Source organism: Urocitellus parryii, chromosome 7, assembly GCF_045843805.1.
Source record: "Urocitellus parryii isolate mUroPar1 chromosome 7, mUroPar1.hap1, whole genome shotgun sequence".
NCBI classification, from domain to species: Eukaryota; Metazoa; Chordata; class Mammalia; order Rodentia; family Sciuridae; genus Urocitellus; species Urocitellus parryii.
The window spans coordinates 150,320,093-150,339,338 of record NC_135537.1 but is presented as its reverse complement, the minus strand read 5'-3'; the positions used below and the strand labels follow the sequence as shown (position 1 = coordinate 150,339,338).

Genomic DNA, 19,246 nt, shown 5'->3' with positions numbered 1-19,246 from the left:
CTACTGACTCCATTGTTATATATGACATTATTCTGGAAGTTCTTACCAATGCAAAGATACATAAAACAGAAATATGATCAGTTAATAAATTATGACATTCATAAATGAAATATTTTATACACGCTAACATGATGTTTGCAAGAATTTTGAAGGACATGATAAATTTTAATATTATCATAAATGAAAATGTAGGATACAAAACTGTTTGTGGTCAAAGTTATCATCATCATAATGGGACAAATTGCTATCATGTGCTTCCCAGACACATACACTGAGAAGAATGAATTATTTCTATGGTGTTTTTGAAAAAAAAAAAAAGATTGGGCTGGGGATGTGGCTCAAACGGTAGCCCGCTCACCTGGCATGCGTGCGGCCCAGGTTCGATCCTCAGCACCACATACAGACAAAGATGTTGTGTCCGCCGAAAACTAAAAAATAAATATTAAAATTCTCTCTCTTTCTCACTCTCTCTCACTCTTTCTTTAAAAAAAAAGAAAGAAAAAGATAACTTGAAAGTCATTAGAAAATATTAGACAATTCCAAATTAAGGGACATTCTGCAAAATAAGTGGCCTTTATTCTTCAAATAGGTCAATATTAAGAAATACTTGCTGGGTGGGGTGGTGCACACCTGTAGTCCCAGGGTTTTGGGAAGCTGAAGCAGGAGGATTGCTTGAGCCCAGGAGGAGTTGGAGATCCAGCTGGGCAACATATTAAGACCATAAAACTGGGCTGGGGATGTGGCTCAAGCGGTAGCGCGCTCGCCTGGCATGCGTGCGGCCCGGGTTCGATCCTCAGCACCACATACCAACAAAGATGTTGTGTCCGCCGAGAACTAAAAAATAAATATTTAAAAAAAAAAAAAAAAAAAAAAAAAAAAAGACCATAAAACCCCCATCTCAAAAACAATCACTAAGAAAGACTGAAAATTAAAAAGATACAACTAAATATGAAGCATAACCAAGGATTTTCTTTTGTTAAAAAGGACATTGTTTCGAGAATTAGTGAAATGTGGCAAAAATTATATAATAGTCTTGTATCAATATTAATCTCCTGATTTTGATCATTGTACTGGGGTTAATGCAAAACAATTTCTTCTTTTTAGGAAATACAGAATGAAGGGTTGAAGAGATGTAAAGGGGCATGCATCATCATATATCAAGGTACTCTAAAAAGGTTCACAGAGAGAGCAGAAGGAAAAAGCAAGTGTGACCGAATGTTAATATTCGGGAAATCTGGGTGAAGGGTAGAACAGAGTTGTTTGTACTATTTTGCAACTTCTCTATAAGTCTAACATTATATAACAAACACTTAAGGATAAAAATTCCAGCATGATATTTGTTTAAATGTATATTACAAATGTGAAAGACTGGGAAGAAACATACCAGACTGCTATTTGTTTTGTTTATTGTGGTGCTGGGAATCAAACCCAGGACTTGTCCTTGCTAGACAACACTCTGCCACACCCCAGCTCCTCTTTCCTTTTTCATTGTTTATATCAATATAATGGTTAAAGAATCTTTTGTTTTCATCTAAAACTGACTTGCAAATGATTACCCATTTGCCAGTATCAATCATATAAGTAAAATGAACAATGAAGAGTTCTGATTTTATTTATTGGTACTGGGGATTGAACTCAGGTATGCTTTTCCACTGAGTTACATTCCCCCACTCCACCCCTCTTTTTTTTGATACAGGGTCTTGCCAAGTTGCTGAGGCTGACCTTGAACTTGCAATCCTCCTGCCTCAGCTTCCTGAACTGCTGGAATTACAGCATGCACCATCAAGCTGACTAAGAGTTCTGATTTTAACTCCTCTCATGCATAGGAGAAAAAGCTAGATTTATAGATTATTAATTTTATATTTGGTTATACAAGAGCAACCTAAGTATTTTATATGTAATATATTGTTTCAGTGTAATATATGCTTTTAAATGAAGGAAAGTACTGGATTACTAAGAACTATGAAATTTATGATTCTTTTTATATCAGACTTTTTATAGAGAAATATACTATGAAGGTTGCCTAGAACCCGATTCCACAAAATCTAGGTTATAGAATTGCTATCTGTAAATCAACACTTTGATCTTTATGTGAATGCATTCCACCATAAGCCTTGTAATAAATTTAAAACTATGCAGGTTTTATATTCTTTTCAATAGAACTATAAAATCCTAGTGCAGATGTCATCAACTCAGCCTCATGCCTCTAGGCAAAAACCATAATTAAGTCATCTTAGACAGGTAATTGTCCATCCCAGTGAGAGTCTATAACATGTTCAGTAATCCTTTTCTATAATGATCCTTCACCAGAAACTTTTTTTACTATGTCTGATTCTACTGTTTTCTTTCAGTTTAATCCCATTTCATTTGACTTTCTGCTACATACAGGAATTTATCCCACTGTGGAAGCTTATGCAATAAATGTCCTTATGTCATTATTTATTTATTGATACCAAGGATTCCACCCAGGGGCATTTAACCACCAAGCCACATCCCCAGCCCTATTTTGTGTTTTATTTAGAGACAGGGTTTCACTGAGTTTCTTAGGGCCTCGCTAAATTGCCGAGACTGGCTTTGAACTCACAATCCTCCTGCCTCAGCCTCCTGAGCCACCAGAATTATGGCATACATCACCACACCCTGCTCATCATTTCCTTTTACCATCACCCCAATGAGAAAAACATTACTTTTTTTTTTTTTAAGTGGATGGATTGCACAATTCCTAAGATACTGCAATACCATATACCATGTTGATGTGTGGTGTGGAGTGGATGGAGCAAGCCCTTATTCCATCTCTCTGCTCTAAAAATCCACTTAATATATTGTCCTCAGATGGAGGATGTATCAGATGTTAAATTGATTAAGAGAGAGTATACATGATCTTAGCCAAAAGGCTGAGAAGCTATTGGCCAAACTATATTGTTATATTGTGTGCATATATGAATATGTAACAACAAATACCATCATTATGTTCAACTATATTGCACAAGTTTAAAAATGTGAAAAAAAATTAAAGAGAATATTTTTAACATTTTGCCATTTAAAATAAAGTTTGCTATAAATAAACCAAAAAGATTTAGAAGCTATCATTGACATGATTTAGTAACCCTAATGATTATTTTCCTTATATCCACTACATCATCAGCTTCCAAATGTTTTTATTATTTATTTATGTTACTGGGATTGAGCCTAGGGGTGCTTTACCACTGAGCCACATCCCCAGCCCTTTTTATTTTTTAAAGTTGCTGAGAACCTTGCTAAATTGCTAAGACTGGCCTTGAAGTTGCAATCCTCTTTCCTCAGCTTCCCCAGTCATTGAGATTACATGGTGGCCACTAACTACCAGCCCAAATGTTTTTAAATAAACTTGATTGAGATATAACTTACATATAATAAAATGCATATATTTTAAGTATACTGTTCAATGAGTTTCAATAAATGTTTGTATCAGCTGGGCACTGTGGCACATGCCTGTAATCCCAATGACTTGGGAAGCTAAGCCAGGAGGATTGCCAAAAACATTACTTTATATTCATCATAAATGTTATTTGCACATATTAACTATGTTTTTTTCTATTTTATCAGAGTATAATGATTGTCTATTACATCACTCATTTAATTGATATGTGTAAATGGTGCAAAATTTTGACAAAACAAAAACATGGCCTTCATGCATTTATATGTAATTTCTGACCATATTAGATGATAGTAATTTGAGTTCATACAAATGACATACATTGAGTAAATTATTAAGAATGTTGAAATGTACATAGATCAGAGAAAATCATCACCCACTGTTGTCTGCGTGATGCATAGTGACCTTTCATTTTACTGATGTTGAATGGTAGCTGGAGTCTGGCACAATATTTAGGATTGAGGGTAGAAACCTGCACAAACATTCCTGTCACCATGCTGCATCTCCCATTCATAAAATACTCCTTAAGTGGGGGTAATGTAGTCTCTTATCTGTCTGGACAGCATGCTGCTCTGCAGTCTCTCTCCCTTCCAGACTGAGCCATTTGTAGTTCCAGATTACCTGACTTGTATGTGCAAGCAGGGATGAGTTCTTATCAACGCAGGTTAGTTTGAAAGATGGGGAAATATCCAAGATACCAGGTATATGGGCAATGGGGGATGTCAAGAAACAAGACTCAAAGGGACATACAGTGAAGGGCCTTGTCTACCACACCAGAAAGTTTGGATTTTATCCTTAAGACAAATTAATTGAAATATTATGTAGGGAAATTGGAGACACACTATACAGATTTAGATTTTAGAATGTGTTCCACAGGACAGCAGTGGAATTGGAGGGATGAGGAAGCAGGAGTAGGAAGAATGACAAACGTTCCTTCTGAGGCAACGCTGCAGGAATGAAGTGAAAGGGGCAGAACTGAGTTTTGTTTTGTTTTTAATGGTGCTGGGGATTGAATGCAGGGCCTAGTACATGCTTGGGTAGTTGATTGAATATGGAAGGAGAATAAATAATAAGGATGACACCCCATTTTGTTTATTTTTATTTTTTAATATTTATTTTTTAGTTGTAGTTAGACACAATACCTTTATTTTATTTATTTATGTTTTTGAGGTGCTGAGGATTAAACCCAGGTCCTTGTGCGTGCTAGGTGAGTGCTCCACCGCTGAGCCACAACCCCAGCTCAACGCCCCATTTTAGATTTACACCTTGACACTATGTGGTGATGCCTGGGGTTGCAATGCAATGCTGCCTTGTTAAGTTATTCCATTTAGGGTTTCCTCATTGAATCAGACATGATTCTGATTGATAGAAACCATCTCTAGCTATATAAGTTTAAAAAAGTAATTATGGAAAGTGTGGTAAGAGAGCTTATTATTATTTAATTTCTATATATTTTTTTCCTTTTTACCCAGTAGTACAGCACTTGGGACATGATCTGTGAGAATAAAGACCACATTTCTCAGCTTCCCTTGCAGCTAGGTCCGAGCATGTGTCTAATTTCTGATTAATGGAATGTAAGTGGAAGTAGTGCGTGCAAGTTCCTGGACTTATCCTTAAAGGACAGAAGCATACACTTCTTCCTTTTATCCCCTCACATGTATGACAGCTTGGTCTATATTTTAAAGGTGGCAAAACAGAAATCTAGGAAGCCCTCTGGGTTCCAAATGACTAAGAGCCACTATAGCATCATAAAAGCCTCTAACCAAACTATTATGTGAAAGAGACATACACTTGTACTTTGTTTAAATTCCCTTTATTTTTGGTTTCTGTTACATGAAATTGCATCCATATCTCCATATGTGAGTAGGCATTAGGGACTTACCAAAATGAAAGATGGCTTGAGAGCTTGGAAAAAATTAGATTCAGGTAGCCATGGAGGTGAAATACCAGAGACAGCGTAGTCTCAGCACCATGTTATTGCTGCTGAGAGCAATCCAATCCCAGATTTCCCCAGTCTTTGGGTCACTCATTCAAAATGCAAAATCCTGGTATTTTATTGCCCAAGTCAGGACACGTGTCTATTCAGCAGAGGTACCAAAGGGCAGCTAGACGACTTTGTGGTTCTGTGGGTATCTGCTTGGGGACGTGTGTGCTGGGGGGCCTACACAGCAAGGGGAAAGAAAGAATAGTAGGATGCTGGACAGCCAAAAAAACCCAACAGATGTCCATTACATTCAACTTTCCCTTATTTCTACTGAATCAAGGCAAATTAAGAGAAGCCATTGTGAGTTACTTTTGCATTTTACTTAAAACTTCTATTTTAGTGAATCCATTTTGCCATAAAGCATTGCAATTTTCTTTCACAATATCCTTACTTTAAATGGCACACATTTATCATTTCTTTTTCTAAATTCTGTTGTAAGCAAAGATATTCATAAGCTGCTTATAGTACTCATATGCTGTACCCTCCTTTTTGGCAACAGCATCATGAAAAATAATGGCAACATTGTATAAAAGCTACAATCAAAATTCTTTCTTTGGATCTTGAAAATACTTCTTAAGGATAGCAAGAGTATTTTCTATGTATAAAAAGAAACTCTTAGCAACTAAAAAGTTATTAGTATTCTTTCAAAAGCCAGTATCAGTCCTGGCAATCTTGTATTTTAACGTGACATTTTTATTGCATTTCAGGGAAAAAGAATCACAAAGAATTCAACTTCTTAATTTATTTGAAAGATAAAAAGTTGAACTATTTCCTGTCATCAGGATGGGACTAAGATGCTATCGTTAAAAATGAACGTACATTTTTAAAAATGAGGTCAATCTCATTGTTCTATTGCAATTATCTGACAATTTGGGGAAAATGATTATTAATACTTATTTTTTAAATGCCTTCCAAATTAGCAATATTAGTTGAGATGCCAATAATTTATAAATAAGCCTTATCCTTGCTCAAAATATGTGAAGAAACTATTCACAGTCACACCAAGTAAAAGATCGTGTGTGTGTGTGTGTGTGTCTGTATGTGTGTGTCTGTATGTGTATGTCTATATGTGTGTGTCTCTGTGTGTGTGCACCCTACTACTAAGCTACACTCCCAGCTCCCAAACACCTAGTTTTGTAACTCCAGGATTTTCATGAAATACTTCACAGAGATAGGAACAAGATTTCCCATTCTTTTCTCCTTTTCTGTCCTTTCATTCCTCCCTCCTGCTCATTGCTCATCCAATTCTGACTAAATAGTTAAACACGAAGTTTTGCACTTTTTTTTTTTTTTTTTTTTTTTTTAGAGACAGGTCTTACTAGGTCTCACTATGATGCCCAGGCTGATCTCAAACCTCTTGACTCAAGAGCTCCTATCACCTCAGCCTTCCAAATCTCTGGTGCGATCACTGTGGCCATGACATCTTTGCACTATTTCTAATGAAAATTCATGTGACTTGTTGGAAGAAGTTTTTGGTAATCATTTACTATGCATATGAAAAATGTAAAGAATGTGGATTAATCCTTTTATTACTCTTTGAAGAGCTAACATTTGTTTGTGTTTTATGTTCTATTATGCAGTTATAGCAGCTTTGACCACTGGTTCCATTTAAACAGAATCACTTTTTAGACAGGCTTTTCACAATGAAGAACAAGAAGCTGCAAAGTTGGTAACATACTTATTTTAAAAATTGACTACATGAAGTATTGTCAGATTATTCACCACAAGCAACATTTATTTCACTTGTAACAAAAATTGTACCAAATATTGTATCAAAACATGGAACTAGAATTTGAAGAGGTAATGCATGCATATGATAAAAAATTAAAACAAAATGGTATACAATAAAAGTCTCCATGCTTCAGCTCTATCACCCAGTCAGATAATTCCCCTTCCTCAAAACACTATTCCCAGTTTTATGTGTATCACTGTGGATATTATCTGTGCATATACCAAGACATTAAAAATATTCTTTTTTTCTACAAATATACATTACTAAATACACATTCTTTTACTTATCCCTTTTTTCCCTATATACCTAGGAAGTGATTATATTAGTTGTAAATTAAAGATGGCTGCAAAAATCCTGGTCATTCTCCTCATAGAGTTCATTTCTCCTCCTCCTGAATCTGTGTGGCCCTGTGACTCTTTACACAATCAAATGTAGCAAAGTAACACTGTGCCAGCTTTAAAAGGACTGGCAGCTTCTGTTCCCAATCTCTTAGAATTTCTCTTGGAATGCACATTCTGAGAGAATCTAGTCACCTCTAGTCACCCGTGTCAGAATTCCTCCACATTACGAGGAGGCCTCATAGAGGTTGCCTGGAGAGAGACAGAGATTGATTCTTGCTAGTTCTCAGCTGTTCCATGTGTTCCAACCAACACACAAGACAACCTGAGTGAAGAAGCCCTCTTGGACATGCATCCCAAGAGAGCCTTCCAATGACTCCTATCACAGCCACCATCATATGGCAGAAAGATTCCAGAAGAGAATTGCCCAGCCTAGCAAACCAATCCACAGAACTAGGAGAGAACATAATAAGTTGTTTTAATCCACTGAATTGTCAGGAAAGTTATCATATAGCAATAGATAACAGGAACATTTGTATATAAAGAGCCTTTCTCTCTCTCTCCTCTCTCTTAATCAGTAGATAGTATTCTGTTTTTTGAACAGTGTAATCACATGCTAGGCAAGCGCTCTACCACTGAGCCACAATCCCAGCCCCTGATACTACTTTTTAGTGGATCCAGAGAATACCTGTAATTTTATTTAAACAATCTCCAGTGCTTTGCTGTGATAAACAATACTATGGTGGATATCTATGTACACATGTTATATTGCACAGTGAAAGTATATCTACAAGATGAATTCCTAGAAATGGATTTTTGCAAGTGTAATCTTCCTAGATCCTAGATGTTTCCTAATGGCCCTAGCCTATAAAGATATATCAGTTTTCATTCCCTCCAAAAGTGTATGAGAGGGCTGGGGTTGTGGCTTAGTGGTAGAGCGCTTGCCTGGCACGCGTAAGGCACTGGATTTGATCCTCAGCACCGCATAAAAATAAAATAAAGGTATTATTTCAACCTACAACTAAATATATATATATATATATATATATATATTTTTTTTTTTTCTTTTTAAGTGTATGAGAGCCAGGTGAGGTGGTGCATGTCTCTAATAGCAGCAGCTTAGGAGGCTGAGGCAGGAGGATCACAAGTTCAAAGCAAGCCTCAGCAATTTAACAAGGCCCTAAGCAACTTAGTGAGACCCTTTTCAAAACAAAAAAATAAAAAAGGTTGGCGATGTGGCTTAGTGGTTAAGCACCCTGGGTTCAATCCCTGGTACCAAAAAAATTAAAAAGTGTCTATCTTCTCACATCATCCCAATACAGTGTGGAATCAGCTTTCTTTCTTTCTTTCTTTCTTTCTTTCTTTCTTTCTTTCTTTCTTTCTTTCTTTTTTTGTTACCAGGGGGTTAACCCAGAGGCACTTTACCACTGAGCCACATCCCCAGCCCTTTATTTTTTATTTTGAAACAGATTCTTACTAAATTGCTGAGGCTGGCCTCAAACTTGCAATCTTCCTGCTCAGCCTTCCCGAGTATCTGGGATTACAGGAGTGCTCCACCACATTCAGCCCTGATACTGCTTTTTTTTTAATATTTATTTTTTAGTTGTAGTTGGACACAATATCTTTATTTTATTTATTTATTTTTTTATGTGGTGCTGAGGATTGAACCCTGGGCATCGCACATGCTAGGCTAGCGCTCTATCGCTGAGCCACAATCCCAGTCCCTGATACTGCTTTTTAATGGATCCAGAGAATACCTGTAAAGGAAGAGCCTGTTGCGTAGAAAGTTGCCTTGTGCTTGCTGTAAGCCTGCTGATGCCAGTGGTAAAGTATTTGTGGTTCACCTGCTCCCTGCCTACTGTGTGTATTATTTTCCTGGTGGATGAGAGTGAATGTTAATTAAAAATACCCCAAGTCTCTGTTTTAGGGCACAAGAAAGATAACATTTTACATGTGTGTCACAGTCCATAGTTTAACAGAAGTCACTTCATTTAATCCTCATGATAGTGTAGGGAGGTAGGTATTATTGCCCATGGCTAATGAGGAAAAATCAAGCTTAATATTGCATAATAGTACTAAACAGTTTCATTCTTGAATAACTGGACAAATTGTAGCCTTAGATTTGCACATACACTACAGTTTTAACTCTTGCTTGTGAAATTAATATCACAATTCTGAATTCCAGGATAGTGGCAAATAATGGCAATAATGAAGCCATTAATGTTAATATACCTTTCTCAAATCCAGGTGATCTGGGTATAATTTGTTAGTAAATTTGTTTGCCATATTTATTTTCCTCCTGATTTCTTCCATTTATTTAGCTTTCCTCAGTATGGAGAACAAATATTTTAAATCAATATGAAAAGAAAATAAACCACTGATGTGAAAAATGGGCATTTGTTAGCAACAGTACAGAAATAATGATGTTAAGTATATTTGCTGCTCATCACATACCTCATTAATAATTTATTGAATTTATAATGCATCAGCGGATGGAGGAATAGTTTGAGATCTCACATGTAAAATGATCTGGGGATAGGAAAGCAATTCAGATATTTGTGCTATAGAATTACCATTCAATGTGTCGTTCAATGAAATAATTAGCAGTTTGGTCTGGGAAAGCTACTTAATTGTTTAAAACAATGTATATGAACACCAAACCTAATAGCTTATTGGATTGCATATGGCAAGGTGCTGGTCTGCATAGTTTCTAGAACGCTAGGATTTGGACTGGAACACACTGAAGACGTGGGTAAGCAGATGCTTTATACATCCTGGGATAGTTTGTCGCCAAGCGTCTCTTTTACATCTGTCCCTCATTTCCATTCTCAGTGTTATCATCTTCTGTCAGCTCCTATGCCTCCCCCCACAGTTTATGGCAGTAATCTTTTCATCGGCCTGTGTTTCCCCAAGCTTTCCCTGTTCTGACTTCTTTGCACAGAGCTCTGGATTAATCTTAATACAGTTCCCTCTTAAATGAAATCCAGCCTTCTCAGCTCAGGCTCAGAATCCACTGTGAATTCTAGCTTCCCTCCTGTCTGGCCCACATAGCTCATGTCTCCAAAGGTCTCACAGGCCTGAGAGTAAAAATGATGAATTCCCTCACACACCAAAAAGCCCAACAGTCTCCCATCTCCTCCCCTCTTTGCTGCAAAGACTTCTAATCATTCTGTGGCTCTTTTCTCTTTTCTTCTGTGCTATTGCCCTTCCCTAGTGTCTTCTGCTGAGCCTCCACATCCTACTGAGCCCCTTCATAAGAAGAATATTAAAAGATAAATATGAACAAGACGCTGGGTTTAACTGAACTTTGTTACCTGAGCAAATCCTTCCAGCACCCTGTGGAGAAGGTACCAGGAGGAGCTAGTAAGTAGCAACGCCAGGAGAAAGCCAGGGAAAGCCAAGTCCAGAAGCCACGCTCCTGAGTGCCACTGTATGAGGACACCTTCTGACGTCACTCTGACCACTGAGGATGAGGACTTCTACAGCTGCCACGTCCACAAGTTGCCATCTCTTGCTTCCACCTGTGGTGCTGTTCCTCCTGTTTAGAAGTCACTGATTTCCTGATGTCACCAGAGCCTCAGGCCTGGACCTGCACCATTTGAGACGCTTATCAGCTGAGAGCTGTGGTGTATCCAAACTTCCCTCTGCACTCTTGAACCTCCTACTGTGGTAGACCTGTGGGGTCCCTACCAAGGGGAGCAGAATACATTCTCACCCTTTGATCTACACTCACATATCAGGCCACCTAAACTATTCCTTGGACCATCTTCTCTCTGGATGCTTTCATAGATTTCAGTAAAGACAGATCTTTCACTTTTAACTTCAGACCCACTTCTTGCTCCCTGGCACCTGAACACAAGCCCATGGGGGCACTGGAAGATCTAATATAAGCAGAGGTCCCTAGAAAGAACTCAATTCCCTCCCTACTGGTATGGAAGGGAGAATTTTTTGTTGTTGTTGAATATTTCTTTGGACTGTTAAAACACACGTTTTCCTTTTCCAATTAAAAAAAAAAATCTAGAGGCTACAGTTGTGGCTCAGCAGTAGAGCGCTTGCCTAGCATGCATGAGGCACTGGGTTAGATTCTCAGCACCACATAAAAATAAAATAAAGGTTATTGTGTCCACCTACAACTAAAACAAATATATTTTTTAAAAAAAAAATCTAGTTAGCCAGTGGGGTGACACACACCTGTAATCCCAGCTACTCGGGAGGCTAAGGCAGGAGGAGCACAAGTTTAAGGCCAGCCTGGACAACTTAGAGAGGTCCTGTCTAAAAACAAAGGGGGGGGGGTGTTGTGGCTTAGTGGTAGAGCACCACTGAGTTCAATTCCCAGTACCAAAAAAAAAAAAAAAAAACCCTAATTAAAAATAAGGAATTAATTATTTAAAAAATTCAAATCCCCCCATCCCCCAGGACACGGTTATTAGAATTAGGGTAATTCTCTCTCAGAGCTGCTCAGTCTCATATAAATAGATGGCTGGCCTGCCCCAATTCTGGAAAAAGCCTACTTGGGTCCTGTTTAGGCTCAGAGTTGAACCCTACTATCCCTTTGTTCCTTTGTGACCCCTCTAGAACCCACCAAATAGAAACATATCCAAAGCCAGCCCTGTGCTTTCTTGCAATGCCTTTTTAAATGGCTCTTCCTTTACCTAAACCTCCTCATCATCTCTGCCTCCTAATATCCTATCTAACTGCTCAGGTCCAAGGTCCCTCTTATAGGTCCCTTCACTGACCCCAGAAGTGAACTCTCTCCCCCTGCTCTGAACTCCCAAGTACTAGAAACCACTTTCCCAGCAAGAGTACTGGACATTTGTCTTACATGCCCAATGTTCCTTTCCACTTCCTCCATCTTTTTTCCCCTCCGGCCATGAAATTTGGTGTGGATTTCAATCACAGTGCCCCATTACACTGGGCAAGGGATAACATACACCCAGCATTGCCAAACATTACACTCTACGGTGGCAGCTTCAATGATTGGCAAGGGGCAGGGACGTGGGACCAATTCAGAACAGAGTGTTTCTCTAGGATCTGCAATTATATAGGTATATATAGAAGTGAGGAGACATTCTCTCTTCTCTGAGTCAGACTCTGCTAGCATGCATGAAGCCCTAGAAAAAGAAACTAATGTGGTATTAGCCTAGAGATGCTTTGTTTTTGGTGTGTGTGAGAGAATCCAACAATTTCATCTCTCAGTCCACCTACCACATCCTTCCCAGTTGTGTGAGCCCATAAACCCCCTTTTTTTGCTTAAGCTGGTGTGAATTGGTTGCTGCTACTTGCCGGGAGTACAGAAGAGCTTGCCCCTTTAGTTGGTGACTGTTTGATTTGGGGCTCCTTTCTTTCCTACTAGATCATGAACTCCTGCCAGCAAAGACTACACCTTGCTTATATTTATATCTCCCCAAAACACAGCAAGATGCAATCACTTACAGATTAGCCCAATATCACATTCTATCAATGAATAACTTTTTACATTATGCCTCAATTGAGAAGCTATGATTAATTTTCTTCTTTTTTTCATATTTATTTTTTTAGTTTTCAGCAGACACAACATCTTTGTTTGTATGTGGTGCTGAGGATCGAACCCGGGCCACACGCATGCCAGGCTAGTGCGCCAAGGCTTGAGCCACATCCCCAGCCCCTAAATTTCTTCTTGAACACTTTTTATCCATATAAATTTAGCCACTATCATGTACACAGTGTTGTTTTGCAAAATTACATGGATTGATCCGAAAGATAGACTGTAGTAGTTAGGGTTTTCTGGCCAAATTAAACAAGAAAGGAATTTACTGGAAAGATGTAGAATAGCTCATGTACTCACAGAAGTTGAACACACTGACTTTGTAAAAGACATCTCTGAGCATCTAGTGGCAGACTCCTTTGGGTCAATTGTTGTAAAAAAAAAAAAAAAAACAGTTTTGATCCTTTTCTATCCCAGGCACTCCACCCAAGTCCTCTTTCTCAGAGAGGTTGACCAAAGTCATATCACATGCCCACTCCTCATCCTGGGAAGGATCAAATACCCTGAAATGACACAGACTTAACCAGGGGATGGAGGTTTCTCAAAGAAAGATGACAGGATCAAATGACAAAATCCTTCACAGGTAAGTCCAGTTTAGGCAGCTGTTTTAATTAGACACAATTTTAAGTACTTTCTGTGAACTGTGAATTATGATTGATACAAAGAAGCATAACATGCTTTTCTCTCAAGAATGAGGAAATAAAACTTATACATAGGAAAATAAATACAATGGACAAATTAAGGCAGCATAATGTTAGCACTGAATTGAAGGTACAGGAGGTGGATGCTATGGTAACAAGCATTTGCTTCCTGGATTCTCTTGGCCATTAACCAACTATACCAAGCATTTCCAGACCTCTATATTTCTTTAGTTTAAAATGCCCTTTCCTCCTATAAAATTCTATTTATCTTGTGAAACAATTCAAAGACCACTTCCCAGCTGGCCCCCACTACAAGTTCCATGCTTTTGTCAGACATGGTGGTGCACACCTATAATCCCAGTGACTTGGGAGGCCAAGGCAGGAGGATCACAAGGTCAAGGCCAGCCTGGGCAATTTAGCAAGACTCTCAGAAACTTAGTGGAACCCTGTCTCAAAATAAAAAATAAAAAAAGGGCTGAGGAATGTGTTTCAGCAGTAAAGCACCCCTGGATTCAACTCCTAATAACTCCCCCAAAACGAAACAAAAACAAAAACAAAAAATGCTTTCACAGAACTTTCTTTGTGCCTCTATAACATAGCATTTGGTTCATTCTTTTTTATTTCCCATCTTTCCCATTACTCATCAAGAATAGGGATTGTGTAGCTTTTCATTTTCCTTCTCATGCTGTGGTGGTTAATTTTATGTTTCAAATTACCTTCCTATGGTGCCCAGTTGTTGGACCAAATACCAGTCTAGATGTTGGTGTAGAAGTATTTTTTAGATGTAAGTAAGATTTAAAATTAGTAGGCTTTGAGTAAGGCAAGTACTCTCTACACTGTGTATGGGCCCCATCTAATCAGTTGAAGGCACTAAGAGCAAGCGCTGAAGTTTCCAAAGAGGAAGCAGTTTTCCTTAAGACCATAACATCAAAGCCCTACCAAGATTCCTGCCTACTGTCCTAAGGAATTTGGATTCAAGATTGTAATGCAGCATTAACTCTTCACTGAATTTTCCAGCATGCCATCCCCCTACAATCACAGGTCCATTCTTCAAAATTTTTCTCTATTGGTTCTGTTTCTTTGGAAAATTCCAATGCATATGCTTACCTTTAAAAATAAATCTAGGGACTCTGTGTAGCTCAATGGTAAAGTAGGTGCTTAGCATGCACAAGGCACTGGGTTCAATCCCGGCACCAAAAAAATTAAATATATGAATAAAGCTAATAGTTCTTTTTGGATTTTGCATTTTCTCACACATTTAACGAGGATTTATTGTGTATCTGGCACTGTTTTAGGTCCTTGTGATACAGTATACAAGAGACAAAAAAATCAGCTGCTCGTGGTAGCGCATGCCTGTAATTCCACCAACTCTGAAGGTTGAGGCAGGAGGATCACAAGTTCAAGGCCAGTATGGGTAACTCAGAGAGACCTTGTCTAAAAAAAAAAAAAGTAAATTCTTCAATGCCACTCTAGATCTACAGGGTCATAAGTTGCAGTGGTAGAATCCAGAAACGGGGGTCTAGTAAGTCCTCTGGGTGATGCCTGGCATATGCAGAAGTTTGAGAATTAGCCTCAAGCCAATTGTTATAGTTTGGATATTATTGTTTTTGTAGTGGTGGGGCCTGAACTCAGGGCCCCATACATGTGAGGTAGCTGCTCTACCACTGAGCTATACCCCCAGTGCTATGGTTTGGATGTTGAACAAGCCCCAGTGGTCTAAAAGGCTTGGTCCTCAGGGTCATGCTTTTAGGTTTTTAGGAGGTACTATGGACCTTTAAGAGGAAGGGCCTGGTAAGAGGTTCTTAGGTCACTGGGGGTGTGTCCCCACAGGGAATTATGGAACCCTCACCTCTTTCGGCCTTTTCTTGGCCATGTGCTCCCTGACATTGCTCTCTGGCACACCCATTCAAGGCCAAAAGCAATGAGTTCACACAATCTTGGACTGGAACCTCCAAAACTGTGAGCTAAAACAAATCTTTTTTCTTTATGTTAATTATCTCAGGTATTTCATTATAGTGATAGAAACTGACTAATATGCCAATGCTTCTAAAATTTTAATATGTATAAATATCAAGTGAAGGTCTTGTTAAAAATGCAGATTCTGATTCAGGTGTTCTGATGCAATAGTTATGTCAGGATTCCCCCTTCAGTACTGAGGCATTCCTTCCCTAGTCTTCTGAGGATATGGGCAGATGGAGATTCTCAGGTGAGTACCTAAGAATTACCTGCAGCTGAAGAGAACTGTCTCACCCAATTCTCAAATGCCCTCAGCTTACAATGAAGCCTTGATTGCTAGTGCAGGATGTTGATCCTTGGCAAGAGGTTGTGTTGTAATTGTTAAAACTTCTAACAGTAGGAATTATGAATGGAAAACTGGTGGAAGGGGCTGAGTTGCTGGGGCATTTGAGAGTTTCAAGGGAAATTGTAATTATATAAGGGCTTGGGAATTGAATGGCTGTTTCCCTGGCATTTGATGCAATTGAGAAAGACAATGGAAGGCTGAGGGTCATTACTCACCTATTCTAAGAGGCCCTCCTTGGCGGGGTGGGGTAGGGGGGACAGAAGATGCTGAGGAACTGGAGCCAGGACTTAATTATAAAAGTAGCAGAGTTCCAAAGAAAGTTGGATTTTCTATCATGTCATGTTTACCATAGCAATGTTAGGGCCCTGACTGAGAAAAAAAATGGGACCCTGAGATTTGGGATAGGGACATCTAGATCAATGAACTCAAAATCCTGTGGGTCAATACTATTTTTTTTTTAAGAGAGAGTGAGAGACAGTGAGAGAGAATTTTAATATTTATTTTTTAGTATTTGGCGAACACAACATCTTTGTATGTGGTGCTGAGGATCGAACCTGGGCTGCACACATGCCAGGCGAGCGCGCTATCGCTTGAGCCACATCCCCAGCCCTCAATACTATTTTCTAATTCATCTTAAATCCTTGACTCAGAGTAATGTTCATCCAAGGTTCATGTGAAGACTTCAAGATATTTTGCCCCCAAAATCTCTGTCTGGCTTCCCCTGTCACAGCCACTGCCCATCGGGTGACACTGAGTTGACCCACCTCAGATTCTGCTTCTTGTTTCTTTCTTCCTTCCTTATAACTGCCAGGACTGCACAGCTCTTTCTGCTCCTCTCCTGGGTTTTTCCACCCAGCAGTTTCTGAGGGACAGACAAGAAGTCTGAGAAGAGTCCAGCCACCCCAGCACCTTCTTTCTCACACTGACAAAATCACCACTTTGGTCATCGGTAATCTGCTTCTGAGAGAGCAATTTATAAAATCTCCAGTTAAGCCAGAGACTCTTTTCAAAAAGGTCCAACATCGCTGGCAGAATAAATGCTATCTTTGAGCCAAAATCCAATAGTTAAGCCAAAAACAGGATTTCAAAATGGAATTGTATAATGTGTTTTTTGTTAGTTTTTTTTTTTTTTTAAATCACAATTCACTAAGAAGAGAACAAAGAAAGACAGGTTTGGGTGTATATTTGATTAAGAGGAAGAACATTTTCAAACATAGTTTGAACATTGAATCAGGTTATTAGAGATTGCCTTCTTTGATGATCTTTAAAAATAGAAGAGACCATCATTCTTCTTCAACGATTTGGCTGCAGACCAGCTTGAAGATCTGAAATAAATGCTCTTCTGAAGTTTCCTCTCGTTTGTCTTATCTATCCTTTCTGACAACACCTGCCTCACTCACTGTCTTTGTCCCAGGTCCTCCAGGCCAGGCAGAGACAGAAGTTGATAGAAAGGTGAATGATGGTGGTGACATTTGGGATTATTTTACCACAGAAATTGAGAAGAAATTATTACAGTGCTCTGTCAGTCCACCAACTGAGCAGTTAACGAAAGCAGGTGGTATAATACAATCCTTCGGTTATTTCTAGAATCTTGATGAATCAGTCAATTCGTTCTTTAAAAAAAAAAAAAACCCTAAGGAAAATAGTTACTACACCCCTTGAAGAAGTAAAGCTGTGATTCCAATCTGAAGATAATATTGATTGGAATACAACAAAGATGTTCCTTTCTTCCCACTCCTACATGATGTCCAACTCTTATTCAAGGTCTAATATGTATGACAAGTGTCATGTCTGTGGTGTATATTTATTGGTGTCTGTGGGGCACGCATAACTGGCATAAATCTTATGATACATATCAATTTTGTTAGAAATGGACTTATTCCATTTTTATTTATTTATTTATTTTTACAATTCAGTGTCTTTTTTTAGTGTCATTCTGCCAAGGATAGATTACTTAATCTTTGTCAGTTTAGGGTTGCCACTGTTCTTTTCCTCTGAGATCTGGGGACTGAACATGGTGCCACATCATTGGGGTGGGGACGGGTAGCATCTTGTCCTCGTTCCTCAGCCCATGCCAGCTTCTGCCGGATGTACCATATCCTATCCCATTTCCCCCTTCAGTACAGATGGCTGTTTCATTGTCTCTCCTCACAGCAGATTCTCTCTCTCTCCCCCTCTCCCTCACTCTCTCTGTCTCTGTCTCTGTCTCCCCCCGCTTCTCTCTCAGTGACCACTGTACCATTGAGCTAAACTCTGGAGTCTCTCTTGAACATCTCTTTCCCCACTTCCCTGCTTCACCATCCCTGGACTACAGACAACCCGGTGGGAACCCAACCCCACCCCTGGTCTGTGTTACTCTCAGTTGTGTGGAAAGCATTTTACTTCTCCCCACACCACAGAAAGGCCCAAGCAGATGGCTTGAGCCTGCTTCTGTCCTGCCTGCAGAGGCAGGCAGCCCGGGTACTTCCTCCTCACCAAGCTATTGTGAGCTGGGATTACATGTGTACACCCTGGTGTTTTGAAAGCTCCCTGGGCTCTCTGCTGGAGCTGCATCACAGATTCTTCCATCCTGGATTCCTTTTTGGAATGGGGAAATGTCCCTAGACACTTCTTTAGGGACACACTAGTATCTAAACTCCTCTCCTTTTTCTTCTTCTTTTTTTGGTACTGGGGATTGAACCCAGGGGCACTCTACCACTGAGCTGCATCCCAAGTCTTTTTATTTTTTATTTTGGGACAGGGTCTGGCTCATTTGCTGAGGCTGGCCTTGAACTTGAGATCCTCCTGCCTCAGCTTCCTGAGTCACTGGGATTACATGTGTACACCACTATGCCCAGCTAAACTTCTCTTCTTCTGATACCCTTTTTATTCTTCTGGTCCAAGTAAACTTTATTTAGTCTCAGAGGTAGTACAGAGATCTTCTAAATTGTTCCTCCTCTGAGATCTCCAGGGCTTTACCATGCACAAAAAGTCATTTCTGCTGTAGCAACCTTTCTCAGGTTGGAGGCCTCACTCAGAGTATAGGTGTAAGTGCCCATATAAAGAAAGTACCAAGAATTAGAAATATGTTATGATGGGCATGGAAGCACACGCCTGTAATCCCAGCAACTTGGGAAGCTGAGGCAGGAGGATCACGAGTTCAAAGCCAGCCTCAGTAGATTAGTAAGACACTTAGCAAATCAGCGAGACCCTGTCTCTAAATAAAATATAAAAAAGGGCTGGGGACTTGGCTCAGTGGTTGAGGGGCCCTGGGTTCAATCTCCCGTACCAAGAAACATATGTTGGTTTTCAAAATATGGTACCACTATAC

At 39.3% G+C, this 19,246-nt stretch overlaps 1 protein-coding gene and 1 non-coding gene across 3 annotated transcripts in view; one reads left to right on the top strand and one right to left on the bottom strand.

Annotated features, from left to right (window-relative positions):
* Rps6kb1 (ribosomal protein S6 kinase B1) overlaps positions 1 to 11,354 on the top strand; it is a 108,998-nt gene extending 97,644 nt beyond the window's left edge. Inside the window, exons 16-17 of one of the 2 annotated variants that reach the window (XM_026398042.2) lie at positions 1,105 to 1,162; positions 10,684 to 11,354. In XM_026398042.2, the coding sequence (XP_026253827.1) occupies positions 1,105 to 1,118 (14 nt within the window). In that variant the 3' untranslated portion in view covers positions 1,119 to 1,162; positions 10,684 to 11,354. The remainder of the gene's footprint in view (positions 1 to 1,104; positions 1,163 to 10,683) is intronic. The other variant, XM_026398044.2, reaches the window with a different exon arrangement.
* Positions 2,723 to 2,906, bottom strand: LOC113189339 (U2 spliceosomal RNA). The gene has a single exon (XR_003301644.1). It is a non-coding gene; the product is annotated as a U2 spliceosomal RNA (small nuclear RNA).
* Positions 11,355 to 19,246: the final 7,892 nt, after the last annotated feature.